General features: G+C 46.4%; 2 protein-coding genes across 5 annotated transcripts in view; one reads left to right on the top strand and one right to left on the bottom strand.

The window, feature by feature from the left end:
- Positions 1 to 15,451, top strand: part of BRD4 (bromodomain containing 4) — a 94,834-nt gene that overhangs the window by 14,068 nt on the left and 65,315 nt on the right. The window lies entirely within an intron of this gene.
- LOC135230535 (basic proline-rich protein-like) overlaps positions 1 to 15,451 on the bottom strand; it is a 34,418-nt gene that overhangs the window by 14,130 nt on the left and 4,837 nt on the right. Inside the window, exons 2-3 of the mRNA XM_064279907.1 lie at positions 5,374 to 5,427; positions 4,436 to 4,490 (exon numbers count right to left, since the gene is read on the bottom strand). Coding sequence (XP_064135977.1) covers positions 4,436 to 4,490; positions 5,374 to 5,427 — 109 coding nt within the window. The remainder of the gene's footprint in view (positions 1 to 4,435; positions 4,491 to 5,373; positions 5,428 to 15,451) is intronic.

Below are 15,451 nucleotides of genomic sequence, written 5' to 3'. Positions count from 1 at the left end.
CATAATTTGTTTATCCATTCATCTGTTGATGGGTGCTTAGGTTGTTTTCCTCTTTTTGCTATTGTGAACAGTGCTGCAGTGAACATGGGTGTGCATATGTCTGTTTATGTGACGGCTTTTATTTCTCTAGGATATATTCCAAGGAGTGGGATTGCTGGGTCTCATAGTACCTCCATTCCTAGCTTTTTAAGGAAGCACCAAATCAGTTTCCAAAGTGGTTGTACCATTTTAACGTTCCCACCAGCAGTGCAAAAGTGTTCCAGTCTCCCGCAACCTCTCCAACATTCATTATTATTATTTATTTTTTATTTTATTAGTGCTAGCCTTGTTGGGGTGAGATGGTGTTTCATCGTAGCTTTGATTTGCATTTCTTTAATGGCTAATGATCGTGAGCATTTCCTCATGTATCTGTTAGCTACCTGAATGTCTTCTTCCGTGAAGTGTCTGTTCATATCCTTTGCCCATTTTTTAATTGGGTTATTGGTCTTTTTGTTGTTGAGGTGTTGCAGTATTTTTGTAGATTTTAAAGATTAGACTCTCATCAAGTATGTCAAAGCCAAAGTTTTTTTTCCCAGTCTGTAGGTTGTGTTTTTACTCTTTTGGTGATGTTCTTTGGTGAGCATAAAAACCAACCCCGTTGCTGAGTGGATTCCAACTCATAGTGACCCTATATGACAGAGAAGAATTGCCTCATAGAGTTTCCAAGGAGTGCCTGGTGGATTCGAACTGCCATCCGTTTGGTTAGCAGCCGTAGCTCTTAACCACTACACCACCAGGGTGATTTTCAGGAGCTCCCAGTTATCTAGTTTCTCATGTGTTTGTGCATTGTTAGTTATAGTTTGTATTCTGTTTATGCCACATATTAGGGCTCCTAGCACTTTTTCTTCCATGATATTTCGATTTTATGTTTAGGTCTTTGATCCATTTTGAGTTGGTCTTTGTACATGGTGTGAGGTATGGGTCTTGTTTCATATTTTTGCAGATGGATATCCTGTTACGCCAGAACCATTTGTTAAAGAGACTGTCTTTTCCCGGCAATGGGTTTTTAATCTCTAAGGATTGAAGATGATTAAATTTGCATGCACTAATGGATAGTTCCTCCCATTCATTCACTGTTGGCATTGGCTTTAATTAATCCCATTTCTCTGCTTGGTTGAATTGCAGTCTTGCTGTACAGGCATGACTTCCGTTGCTTAAGTAGTTTCCCTTTCTCTTCTGTAATTAGGAGAAACAAGATTGTACGTGAAAGGTGGTGCTATTTGTGTGTAGGCTGTTTTCATTTATAATCTTCATAAAAATTTACTTGGCTCTGAAGTGCTTTCGGTTATAAAAAGCTGCTAAATAATTGTATGTGTGTTTTAGGGGCTCTTCATTTGTTTTCCTTTCGACACTTGGAAACATCCGAGCTGACGGATTGTTGTTGTGAGTTGCCATCAAGTCATGGCGACCCCACGCACAACAGAATGAAATGCTGACATGTCCTGTGCCATCCCCACGCTCAGCTGTGGGTAGGACCGTTGTGATCCATAGGGCTTTCAGTGGCTAATTTTTGGAAGTCGATTGCTAGGACTTTATTCCTAGACTGTCTTAGTCTGGAAGCTCCACTGAAAGCCTCTTCATCATCACAGCAACACCCAAGCCTCCATTGACAGACAGGTGGTGGCTGCACATGAGGTGCATTAGCTGGGAATTGAACCTAGGTCTCCTGCATGGAACCACCACTGCCCCCTTAGCTGACAGGAAATGATACCACTTTCATGTTCATCTGTGTTGGGATAATAACACACATATTGTTGTAATCCCAGGAGTGCAGTTTTGAACGAGACTTGTGTTGGAGCGTGTCTCTGCAGTGCCCACGTGCTGCCCACAGCTTGCCTGTCATCTCATGGGTCACCTTAGGCTTGCTTCCTTCCCTCTGCTCTGGGAGCCTGTGTGAGCATCCTTCCTTCTACCTGTGAGAGCGCGTGGCCCCAGGCCTGTGGCTCCTCTTCCTGTCTCCAGGGCCTCCACCTCGCATCCTTCCCCTCAAGGCAGCTCTTATCCGTTATCAGTGACTTCTGTCAAAATGTTCAAGGCTTTTAGGAAATAGTTGCCTATGAATCGTTCCTTGTGAGGTATAGAGCTACATTTTCTGAATCACACTTGGCAAGGAGACCCTTGTTTTTCTCTCTTAATTCTTGCATGCAAGTTCTGACATTGGTGAAGCTAAACATCTGATCCCTGTGACAGCATTAATGTTGTGTGGAGGAGCTACAGTGCCCCCGTGTCTCCTATCCCAGGCTGGGAGCCTGCACATGACACTTCATGCATGGTAATCACTTGTTGTAGCAATATTTGAGTGGCTGCCTCACTCAATACAGCACTCACGGGGTACCAGGTGCTATATTTCTAAGGCAGTATGTATTCCCATGGTCTGATCCGCAACCAACCATAGGGATATCACAGGACCAGGCAACATTTAGTTCCATTGTGCACGGGGTCACCGTGAGCCGGTAACAACGGAGTACATTCCTTTAGTCCTCAGAAAACAACCTTATGAACTGGAACTGGGTACTGATGTCATCCCCATTTTACGGATAAGAAGTCTAACGCCCAGAGAACTTACTTGGGCAGGGCTGCAAGATCACAAAGCTAATAGATGCCAGCATCTGGCTCCAGAGCCTGCGCCCTCTCAACCACAGTGTCAGAAGCTTGTGAGAGCCTTTAAAAACCAGTCGATAAACATATGTAATAATTAGGTATAGAAAAAGGTCTGGAAGAATATGTGCTCCGGCTACATGGGATTAGGGCTATTTTAAAATACCTTCAAGGAAAACCATTTGACGGTTCCTCAAAAAGTTAAACATAGAATTACCATATGACCCAGCAATTCCACTGCAGGGTATATGCTCAGAATAACTGAAAACAAGTGTTCAGACAAAAGCACAAATGTTCATAGCAGCACTCTTCACTGTAGCCAAAAGGTGGAAACAACCCAAGTGTTTATCACCTGATGGATGGATAAACACAGTCTGATCCATCCATGCAGTGGAATATTACTCAGCCATAAAAAAGAATGATGTACTGATACATGTTACAACATGGATGAACCTTGAAAACATGTTGAGTAAAAGAAAAAAAAAAACCCAAACCCATTGTCATCAAGTCAGTTCCGGCTCATGGTGACTCCATGTTTTACACAGTAGAACCACTCCATAGGGTTTTCTTGACTGTAATCTTTACAGAAGCAGGTTGCCAGGCCTTTTTTCCATAAAGCTGTTGGGTGGGTTCGAACTGCCAATCTTTAGATTAATAGTTGAGTGCAAACTGCACCATCCAAAGAAGCCAGGCACAAAAGGCCCCACATTGTATGATTCCATTTATGTTAAACATCCACAACAGGCACATCCTTAGAAACAGAAAGCAGGGTAGTGTTTGTCAGGGGCTGGGGCAAGAGGGGGATGGGGAGTGACTGTTTAATAGATACAGTGTTTCCTTTAAAAAACAAAAAACCAAACCTGTTGCTGTGGAGTGGGTTCTGACTCATAGTGACACTGTAGGACACAGTAGAACTGCCCTGTAGGGTTTCTAAAACTGTAAATGTTTACGGAATCCGCCTGCCACGTCTTTTTCCCACGGAGCTAGTGGTGGGCTCAAACAGCCAGCCTTCCAGTTAGCAGCCGAACACTTAACCACTGTGCTACCAGGTTTCCTTTAGGGATGATGAAAATGTTCTGGAACTGCATAGTGACAGTGGTTGGATAACATAGTGAATGTATAAGATGCCACTGAATTTCATATTTTAAAATGGTTAATTTTGTGTATTTTACCACCATAAAAAAAATCTTTAATAAAACAAAAACTGGGTGGGGGGAGTGAATCCGCCTGTGCAGTGTTTGCTCAGAGGGCACTCAGCGATGGTTGGGTTGGTGTGTGATGAGCACAGGTCAGGCGCTGCAAGAGAGAGACCTTCTGCTGTGTGCTTAGGGCAGGGCCACAAGGGGATGGCTGAGCTTGGGCAGAGGGTGGGCAGGTCTGTAAGCTGGGAGCACCACTCTGGCTGGGAAGCTCTCTTCACCTGGGCAGCTAGTCCGCAAAAGCAGTGCTGTCTTCTTTGGAGTCTTGTGGGGACAGTGACGTGCTCCAGATTTAACCTCAGCTTGAAGCCCGTTCTACCAGGGCTTCAGCAACCTTGATTAGGTTCCACTTTCATTTTTCCCTTTCATCTCCAGTGAAAGTCTGTGTACAGAAGTGGGGTCTGAGGAAGTGAGCGTGAGTCAGCTGAGTAAGCCTTAAGGGTGGGACTAGGATGACCCCCAGGGATTATGGCGCCTGCGTTGAGAAGCACTGTGGATTGGGGTGCAGATTGAGTCCAGCTCCTGGGTGCTTATGTCCCACTTAGGGATGGGGACTCGCATGTGAAGGGGATCTCCCTCCTGAGGCAGCCAGTGCTCACGCTCCCCTCCCTGGTAAGTAGCCTGGGGCTGCGTTCCGAGTGCATGGTGGGGATTCTGGGGCGCGGAGGGATGGTTGTCGTGGCTGTGTCCCAGGTATAATCACAGCCCAACTCTGGATTCTCCTGTGCAGGCAGCATCTTCTGCTAGAACAAGCAGTTAGTTATTCACTCAGCTGTGTCCTGTAGGAGCCATTTTCCACTGAACTTTCAAAACTTTTCTTTGATTTCCTAAAATGACAAATTGGTGAAATAGGAGTTTGATTCTGAGAGGCTGTGAGAAATATCCAGCCCAGAGAAAATACTCGGAGTGGCTAAACCAGCTCTAGGCTGAATCAAGCTGTCTGTAAGCTGGTCTCAAAACACCTGGTCAAGATAGAGCCGGTCTCTTACCCTCCTGCTCTCACGGCCCACTGCATGGGAGGGATGACACTCAGACTCCCAGGCCCTGTGACAGACCACATTCTTGTTTCTTTCTTTCCTTCCTTCCAGACCCCTTAACCCCATCTTTCAGGGCCCAGTTTGGGCCTTACCTGTTTCACAGGGATCTACCCAATTTCCCTGGGTCCCTCATTGGCCAAACAGTTTGCACTTGGCTGGTGACCTAAAGGTTGGTGATTTGAACCCACCCAGCAGCACCACAGAACAAAGGCCAGGAAGTCTACTTCTGTGAAGATTACATCCAAGCAGAACCTATGGAGCTCAATTTTACTAGCACATGGGATTGCCATGAGTCGAAATTAACTCATTGATAATGTTTTTTTAAACCCAGTTTCTAAAGCAGCACTAGCCAGTAGGGCTTGTGCAACAATGGAGATGTCCTTCATCCGGGTTATCCTGCATGGGCCAGTAGTCCACACAGCAGGAGAGTGTCAAATGTGCCAGGGTAGTTGTATTGCCCAGTGTAGGTCCTGCACATTTACATAATGCTGTCAACCCACCTGCGCTGGTAGGCTTTTGAGAGGACAGGGTCGCTGTGGCCAGTGTGGGCCATCCTGGTGGAAAAGCCGTGTAGGCAGGTGGCTGTGCAGGTCTGGAACGCAGGGGTGGGTCTGGGCCAGACTAGGGGGCCATTGCAAGGAGGGTAGGGAGGTCACCAGGGGTTGTGGGAGAGAAGAGGCAGGGGCCTCTTCTCAAGTGAGAAGAAATGTCAAGGACAGGACCTGTTGTTTGGAAGTAGGGAGTCTTCCCATCCCCGGGAGGTTGAAATGGGGTCCCAGGCAGGTCCCAGGTCTGAGAAAGTCAAGCAGGTCTGGGGCAGGAACACGGGGAACGGTTTTCTTTCCCAAACTCTCCATCCAGAAGTAAACTCCAGGTGCTCTCCTGTCTTTGCTCTCTTGTTCTTGGTGCCTAAAAAGTTCTCCACCCCTCTTTGGAACCCGCTTTATCTGCCATCTGTCATTTCATTTGTTCCACATAGCTTCCCTCAACCCCTTCTGGGAGCCAGCAGATGGGGGACAGGGACAGCTTGCGCCACCCATTGATGGTTGTGTGTGTGAAGTGGGAACAGAAACCTCCACCAGGGGCTGTAGACTGATCTCTGGCTATGGGAAGTGCTGCTGTGGGTCTCCCTTGAGTCGAGGCTACTGGAGGTTGAGATGACTTGAAGACAGGATGGTTCAGGCAGGGTGGCTCCTGAGGCTTCTATAGCTGACATTGCAAATTTGACCTGTTTCCTCAGTCTGTCCCCACATGGGATTTTGGTGGCAAAATGGTGCAAGGACCATCTGGGTGCCGGTAGACAGTGGTGAGAGGGTAAGCAAGGCTCTTCTGGCAGATCTCCCATCCCTGGGACCATAGACAGGACAGACACAGCCTCCTTGTTTTCTACTCCGTGACTCTAACCAAAAACCAAACCCGTTGCTGTCAAGTCAGTTTCATCTTACAGATTTGTGAAATGTAATTATTTTGAAGTTATTACTAAATTGGAACATTCATTTTTATTAACGTTGCAGCAAACATTGAGGGTTTACTGAGCACTTAAAGTGTGGAGCGTTTCCCCTAACCCTTACACCAGCCCAGGTAGAGTCTTCTCCTCATTTTTGAGTTGAGGAATCAGGTGAAGACACAAGTTCATGTGTGTTGGAATAAAACTGTGCTCCATAAGGTTTCAGTGGCTACTTTTTCAGAAGTAGATTGCCAGGCCTTTCTTCTGAGGTACCTCTGGGTAGACTTTAATCCCCAACCTTTCAGTTAGCAGCTGAGCATGTTCACCATTTCACTACTAATGGACTCCAGAGCTCAGACCTTGGAGGCAGGCACCTACGTTGGACCTCTCACTACCCAGGTGTCCTGCCTGCACGCTGAGGCTGATGGGGGCAGTGGGAGTTTACTGGGCACATGGGAAAGAGCAGGGGACAAGAGGGTGATTCAGCAATAGCACCACAGTGTCCAGCCGGGATAGGGCACCCTAACAGAAAATAATAGACTGAGCAAAAATGGACTAGTCCACTAACCCTTCCTCGCGTCCCAGAATCTCATCCTACCAGTTACCCTCATAGCCCTAGCTTCTCACCCCAACCCACTTTGAACATTTTCCATGGTTGTTCCTGACTTGTCTTCATTCTGCTGGACTAACTGGGAAAACCACCACCCATCTGTCAGTTTGTTGTCCTTTGAAGGCTTATATGTTGCTGTAATGCTGGAAGCTACGCCTCCAGTGTTTCAAATACCAGCAGAGTCACCCATGGTAGACAGGTTTTAGCAGAGCTTCCAGACTAAGGCAGACTAGGAAGAAGGCCTGGCTATCTGCTTCTGAAAATCAGCCAATTAAAACCCAATGGATCACAAAGTACTGTCTGAGACTCTGGCTTGCTTACTTCAGATGTATCATCAGAAAAGACCAGTTGCTAGAAAAGGACATCATGGTTGGTAAAGTAGAGGGTCAGTGAAAATGAGGGAACCCTCAGTGAGATGGATTGACACAGCCGCAACAATGGACTCGAACATACCACAAGACCAAAGATAGCACAGGACCGACCGGGCAACATTTTGTTCTGTTACACATAAGGTGGTCAGGAGGTGGAGCCGACTTGATGGAAACTAACGACATATACATAGATTTAGATACAGAAAGGAGCCCTGGTGGTGCAGTGGTTCAAAGAACTGATAATCTGCCCCCATAAAGATTTCAGCCAAGGAAACGCCATGGGGCAGTTCTACTCTGTCCTATAAGTTTGCTGTGAGTTGCAGTCAACTTGATGGCGCAGGACAACATAGATACATACAGACTGTGTGTGTGTGTCCCTTAACTTGCCCAGTAGATACTTAATATTGAGCCCTTATTGTGTGCCAGGCACCAAACTGAACACTTGGAAGACGTGAGAACTTGTACTTGAAGAGGTTAACTGCCTGGAGGTCAGCCAGGTGCCGAGTGTCAGAACCTTTTAACCCTGAAAGAGAGGGAGAGTCTGGCTCTTCCTCCACTGCAGGGAGACTTCTTAGAGTTCTGAGGCACCCAGAGTCCTGCAATGCAGGAGCCTTCACCCTTCCCCAGTGCAGCTACCAGTTCATCCCACCCTGAGCCATCCCTGTCCTGCTTTCGTGCATTTTTATTGTATCTGGATAATACCTCTACTTTGTGTGTGTGTGTACGGCGAAAATGTACACAACAAAATATTAGCCAGTTTAACAATTTTTACTTGTACAGTTCAGTGATATGTTCATTGTGTTGTGCAACCACCACCACTATCCTCCAGATTATTCCACCACCGTTAACAGAAACTCAGTGCCCACTAAGCTGTGATTCTTCATTTCGCTCTCCCTCCCATCCCTCTAACCTCTAATAAGCTTTAGTCTCTGTACATTTGCCTGTTTCCTATAAGTGGGATCTTATAATATATGTCCTTCTGTGACTGTCTTCTTTCACTCAACATGTTTTTGGGGTTCATCCATGCTGTGGCATGTATCAGAACATCATTTTTCTTTATGGCTGAGTAATGTACCATTGTATGGATGGACCACATTTTGTTTATCTGTTCATCTGTTGATGGCCTTTTAGGCTGTTCCACCTTCTGGCTATTGTCAAAAGTGCTACAGTGAACATGGGTGTATAGGTTTCTGTTTGTGTTCCTGTTCTCACTTTTTGAGGTATTTTTGAGAATTACTGGGTCATACGATAGCTCTGTGTTCAACATTTTGAGGAACCAGCTAATGGATGAAGGTCCCAGTTTCTCTACAGCCACACCAACACCTGTTATTTTCTGCCCCCCCCCCCTTTTTTTTATCATTGCCATTCTAATGGGGGTGAGGTGGTACTTCATTGTGGTTTTGATTTGCATTTCCCTAATGACTAATGAGAGTCCCAGGGTGGCGCAGACAGTTAAGCACTAAACTACTAACTGAAAGGTTGGCAGTTTGAACCCACCTAGAGACACCTCGGAAGACAGGCTTCTAAAGGTCACCTTCTTGAAAACCCTACGGAACAGTTCTACTCTGCACACTTGGGGTCAGCTTGAGTTGAAATCAACTTAATGGCAACTAACAACAGAGCAGCAATGACTAATGACGTTGAGCATCTTTTCCTGGGCTTGTTGGCCATTTGTATATCCTCTCAGGTGAAATGTTTATTCACATCCTTTGCTCGTATTGTGATTGGATTGTCTGTTCTAGCACATCTCCACTGCTTTAATCTTCAGATTGCCTGCTTTAATCTTCAGATTGCCTGAGGGTTTTTTTTTTTTAAGAGTGTTTTAAGTAAAAGTTTACAGTTCAAGTCAGTCTCTCATACAAAAACTTATACACACCTCACTAGGTAACCCTAGCTGCCCTCCCCTTAATGTGACAGCACACTCCTCCTCTCCAACCTGTATTCCCTGTGTCCGTTCAAGCAGCTCCTTTCCCCCTCTGCCTCCTCATCTCACCTCCAGGCAGGAGCTGCCCATGTAGTCTCATGTGTTTACTTGACTCAGGAAGCTCACTCCTCACTAGTATCATTTTGTGTCGTATAGTCCGGTCCAATCCCTGTCTGAAGAGTTGGCTTTGGGAATGGTTCCAGTCTTGGGCTAACAGAGGGTCTGGGGGCCATGACCTCTGGGGTATCTCCAGTCTCAGGCCATTAGGTCTGGTCTTTTTAGGAGAATTTAAGGTCTGCATCCCACTGTTCTCCTGCCCCATCAGGGATTCTCTGTTGTGTACCCTGTCAGGGCAGTCATCAGTTGTAGCCGGGCACCATCTAGTTCTTCTGGTCTCAGGCTGATGTAGTCTCTGGTTTATGTGGCGCTTTCTGTCCCTTGGGTGTGTATTTACCCTTGTGCCTTTGGTGTTCTTCATTCTCCTTTGCTCCAGGTGGATTGAGACCAACCGATGAATCTTAGATGGCTGCTTGCTAGCATTTAAGACCCCATATGCCACTCACCAAAGTGGGATGCAGAATGTTTTCTTAATACATTTTGTTATAACAGTTGCCCTAGATGTTCCCTGAAACCACGGTCCCCAAACTGTCGTCCCTGCTACTCTAGCCTTCGAAGCATTTGATTGTATTCAGGAAACTTCTTTGCTTTTGGTTTAGCCGAGTTGTGCCGACCTCCCCTGTATTGTGTATGGTCTTTCCCTTCACCTAAAGTAGTTTTTGTCTTCTATCTAATCGGTAAATACGCCACTCCTTCCCTCCCCACCCTGTAACCATCAAAATGTTGAGTTCTTGTAATAGTGGTCTCATGCAATATTTGTCCTTTCGCAACTGACTAATTTCACTCAGCATAATGCTTTCCAGATTCCTTCATGTTATGTTTCATGAATTCATTGTTCTTAATTGTTGCATAGTATTCCCTTATGTGATTATACCGTAATGTATTTATACATTCATCCATTGCTGGGCACCTTATTTGCTTCCCTCTTTTTGCTATTGTAAACAGTGCTGCAATGAACATGGATGTGCATATATCTGTTCATGTGAGGGCTCTTATTTCTCTGGGATATATTCCAAGGAGTGGGATTGCTAGATCATATGGTAGTTCTATTTCTAGCTTTTTAAGGAAGCGCCAAATCAATTTCCAAAGTGGTTGTACCATTTTACATTCCCACCAGCAGTGTCTAAGTGTTCCAGTCCCTCCGTAACTTCTCCAACATTTATTATTTTGTGTTTTTTGGATTAATGCCAGTCTTGTTGGAGTGAGATGGTATCTCATTGTAGTTTTTATTTACATTTCTCTGATGGCTAATGATCATGAGAATTTCCTTATGTATGTGTTAGCTGCCTGAATGTCTTCTTTGGTGAAGTGCCTGTTCATATCCTTTGCCCATTTTTTAATAGGGTTATTTGTCTTTTTGTTGTTGAATTTTTGCAGTATCATGCAGATGTTAGAGGTGAGATGCCGGTCAGATTTGTTGTAGCCAAAAACTTTTTCCCAGTCTGTAGGCGAATTGCCTGATTTTTTGATAAGCTCACGATGAAAGTAAATTTTTTAGCATAACGGAGGGGAAGACCACCACTCAGGTGCTGCCACCAAGTCTGTCCTCCCCTGACAGACCAGGACAAACACCAACCCACCCCCCTTCCCATACCCCTACTGTGCATGCTTTGTCCTTGGTGTGATGGAGACAGAGAAAGTCTCTAGAGAGGGATGACTTTCTTCCTCATGGCCATGGAAACATGGAAAGACCCGGGATTTTAAGAGTTGTGCAGGCTCGGAATCCCTATGGGCTGTGGGGCCTTGGTAAAGTCCTGATTTCTTCTGGCTTCAACTTCCTCAGCTGCAAAACGGAAGTCCTTACCACTCCTGTACGTAGCCCATTCTGCATCCAACTCCACTTCTGATGAACCTGGGCACTTGGGAACTGCTGGGACTGAGCTGGAAGTCGTTGCTGGACCCTAGCCCACCAGCCCTTCAGGCCCTAGGGCCAGGCTGGGTTAGCTGCTCTGTGGGTCCCAGGCAGGGAATTGGTGGTCTGGAGAAAGCTTGGCCCCAGGCAGAGCTTCCCAGATACCCTGGGGTGTCTGATGTGTTCTCACACCAACCGTCCGATCACGTGGGTGCCTTTAGTACTCCTACAGGCTTCCACAGACACCTTATTTAGCTCTGGTTTAGAGCTTAGTGTGTCTCAGCTTCTTCCTGGGTCCCTGGGTGCAGTTACAAGGCTGCATCAGGACACTGCTTACCCAGACCAGCACCACGGTAGGAGGCTTGGGCTGAAAAGCTTGTGTCGTAGCCACCAGTGACCATGTGTGCAGACACTGGTGTGCGTCCCAAGGGGCAGACATCACGCCGGGTCTGGTTGTGTGATGTACTGGGTGCCTTCTGTCCAAGTGACTTGTGGGAGGAGGGGGGAGGCTGGCCTTTTGCAGTTCCGTTAAAGATGTTTGGCCAGCATATTCAAGTGGCGATGAAGGGTGGATAGGTGTTTTTGTGTGATACACCCACCCCTCCATCATAAACCATCAGCATCAGGAGTCAGAGGGAGGCCTCCTGGGACAGGCAGGGTGTGTACTCTTGGTGTCTGCTCCTGGAGTCGTCCTACTGCAGGGACAGTGCCCTCTCTGTAGGCCTCTCCCAGCCGCTCTTTCCTTGAGTGCTTATTTGCATCCTGATCCAGGGCCTGCGCCACCCGCCTTTCAAGCTGGGCATAGAATAACACGCATCCAGTGCTTGTCGAGCTTTCTTGTAGCCCATGCAATGTCTGCACTTGGGAAACTGGAAACGTCCCAAATGGGAAACATCTGGGGAATGGTTATACAAGCCGTGGCCTTGATGATGGGGTACTGGCTGTCACATCGAAGTTACAGGTGATGGCAGGGTCTGCACACACAATATCCCGGCAGACACACACCGCCAGTGGTGTGGGCAACCCCGATTGTACGTCTCCTGTGAACTAGTCAGGGCAATCTGTGTGGTTACTGCTCTGTTGCTTTCTCTTGGCTGCAGCATTTTAATCAAATGTCAGTAGACAAAGCAAAATTGTTCTGGTTTAATGCTGCCTTTTCTTTTGAACCCGGAGTGGTTCCGTGCGGGAGTCAGTAGGGAGTTCATTTGATTGTCCAGCATTTTGTTGCCTCCTCCCTAACCTGTTCCTGCAGGGTAAATATCTTTACTAGTTTGAGATTTACTCAAAACTTAAAAATTAGGCCAAGGTCCTCTAGGAAGCATCAGTATGGAGAGTTATTCTAAACAGTAGCTTTGCTCTATCAGCACAAGTTAGTTTTCTGCAGAGAGGAGCTAACTGTCATATAGATTAAACACTTTCTGGGATACCTGGAGCTGGGAGCCCCTTCCTCATTTAAGGATGTGCAGGGTGGGCAGTGGTCACACAGTCCTGGAGAATTTATTATTTCCCCTCTAAAATGGTCCGTGGGTGGTGTAAACAGTTTGCACTCGACTGCTAATCTAAAGGTTAGCTAGCAGTTTGAACCCACCCAGTGATGCTGTGGAAGAAAGGCCTGGAGATCTGCTTTTGTAAAGATTACAGCCAAGAAAACCCTGTGGAGCACAGTTCTACCCTGTAACACATGGGGTCACCCTGAATCAGAATCGGCTCAGTAGCAGTGGGTTTGGTTTTTTGGTTTCTAAGGTGGTCATTTTGCTGCTTTGCTGCCTTAAGTATAGACTGCATGTCACAGGGCTGATTCTTTCCCTTGAACCTGGGGCCTTCCTTACAGAAAAGCAGTTTAACAGTTGTTGAGTAAACAATAGTAGCTGCTGTCTTGGAGGTGCTCCCATCTACCCAAGGTAAATGGATACGTAAGGATCATTTCAGAAAGTTGAATAGTTTAGGTTTTTCTTCCCCAGTAGCTGTGACTGACCAGCACCCGTCTGTCAGTTTGTCACACAGTGGTGACTTGCATATTGCTGTGATGCTGGACGCTATGCCACTGGTATTTCAGGTACCAGCAAGGTTGCGTATCATGTCAGTGGCGCTTCCAGATGAAGACAATAGGAAGAAAGGTCTGGCAATCTGTTTCCGAAAATTAGCCAATGAAAACCCTATGGATCACAACAGAATACTGTCCAGTATAATGCTGGAAAATGAGTCTCTTAGGTTAGAAGGCACTCAGAACACACAGTGACCACAATAATGGACTAGAGCATATCAATGATCATGAAAATGGCACAAGACCGGGCAATATGAAAATGGCGTAAGACCGGGCAGCGTTTCCTTCTGTTGTACATGGGGTCGATGTGAGCCTGAGCCGACTTGACGGCAGCTAACAGCAGCAGCTGTGATAAAGCATCATCAACGAGCCTGAGCCCCTGCCCTTTGTAGCCAACTCGCCCTTAGAAGAGCTCTGGGGGGTGGGTCCTGTACACCCTCTCCATTTTACAGATGAGGAAATGAGCCTAATGTTGCTTAAAGTGCCCAGTGGGCTAGGGGTTCAGACCCAGGCTGCACAGCCAGTCTATGTCTGCCCTATCCACATGAGCAGCAGTATCCCTCGGCCCCAGAGAGTCATCGATGCAGGGCTGAGTGAGTGAGCTGCAGATGGGGTCAGGTTGGTCAGTTTTACTTATTTTCATAAATTTACAGGCAGTAAAATTCACTCTTTTTTATTGTGGTAAAAATATATATAACAAAACATTGGCCATTTCAACATTTTTTATGTGTACAAATTCACATGTGGAAGAGATGACAGATGGCACCATCGCAGTCAAGACAGAATATTTCCATCATCGCCCAGAATTCCCTTGTGCCTCCTCTTGGTAGTCAGCCCCTCCTCTCACTACCAACTCCTGGCAGCTGCTAGTCTGTTTTCAGTCCCTACAATTGTACCTTTTCTAGAATGTCTTGTGAATGGAGTCATACAGTCTGTAGCCTTTTGAGTCTGGTAAGTCTCACCTATCAGTGTATTTGGGACCCTGTCCCGAGGTTGAGTATTTCAGTAGTTTCTTTTCATTGCTGGGTGGTGTTCCTTTGAATGGGTGGACCACGGTTTGTTGGTTTGTTTAACCACTTCCCAGTTGAAGGGCACAGGGGCTATTTCTGGTTCTCAAACAGGTCTTTGTGTGACATAAGTTTTCTTTTGATTAAATACCTACAAGAATATTTTTAAGTGGGTCTTCAGGGCAGGCATATATTTAACTTTATAGGAGACTGCCAAACTGTTTTTAAAGTAGCTGTGCCATTTCCCATTCCTGTCAGCAGTAGATGAGAGTTACAGTTGTCCTGCATCTTCACCAGCACTTGGTATTGTCTTTTTTTTTTTTTTTTTAATTGGGGGGGGCGTTCTAATAGGTTGGCAGTGGTATTTCAATGTGGCTTTTTTGCATTTCCACTGACAAGTGACACAGAGCATCTTTCATGTGCTTGTTGGCCATACATCGCTATTCTTTGGTGAAGTGTCTGTTCAGATTCTATGCACATTTTTAAAAATGGAGTTTTTAAAAATTATTGAGTTTTGAGAGCTCTTTGTATATTGCTGGGTACAAGTCCTTTGTCAGATGTGTTTTGAAAATATTTTTTCCCTGCCAGACTTTTTTTTTTTCTTAACCAACTATATTTACTTGTGTGCATGTCATTTTTCTGTCTATAGATGATGCTCTCCCACTCCTACCCCTGCCCCCAAGTGCTGCTTCTGCACAGCAGAAGGTAAAAACCACTTCATGTGCTCACAAGCTCTATCAGGAGTCAAAACCGAGTCACGGTTTTTGCTTGTGAGCCTTCAAAGGCCTGGTGGGTGGGATGCCCCTGTGGTCGCCTGCTGTAGGATGTATAGTGTTGAAATGTTGGGTCTGCTCTGCTGAGAGCGGCAGAAGGGGCCACTGGTTAGGGGGCCACTGGTTACACAGCCTTCTGGGGTGTGTGGTGGCAAGGGACCATAGTGCCCTGGCGTCACCTGGGTGCCATAGACGTATGTCCATGTCTCTGCACCTGTTTCTGCATATGTCCATGATGGGAGGCCATTTGAGGCTTGGACACTTATTGCTGGGGAACCACAGGATAGACGTCTGCTAGTTTGATGGCTCTGCTCCTTAGCTGGAATTGGCTATAGCGTAGACCCTATCGCCATGTCCTTCCTTCATCCCATTCCCCCCACCCCTGCCAGGGGACTCTGAATTGATGACTGCCAAGTGAGCACATATGTTACTG

Source organism: Loxodonta africana, chromosome 3 (genome assembly GCF_030014295.1).
Source record: "Loxodonta africana isolate mLoxAfr1 chromosome 3, mLoxAfr1.hap2, whole genome shotgun sequence".
NCBI classification, from domain to species: Eukaryota; Metazoa; Chordata; class Mammalia; order Proboscidea; family Elephantidae; genus Loxodonta; species Loxodonta africana.
This window is presented reverse-complemented; position numbering and strand designations above follow the sequence as displayed.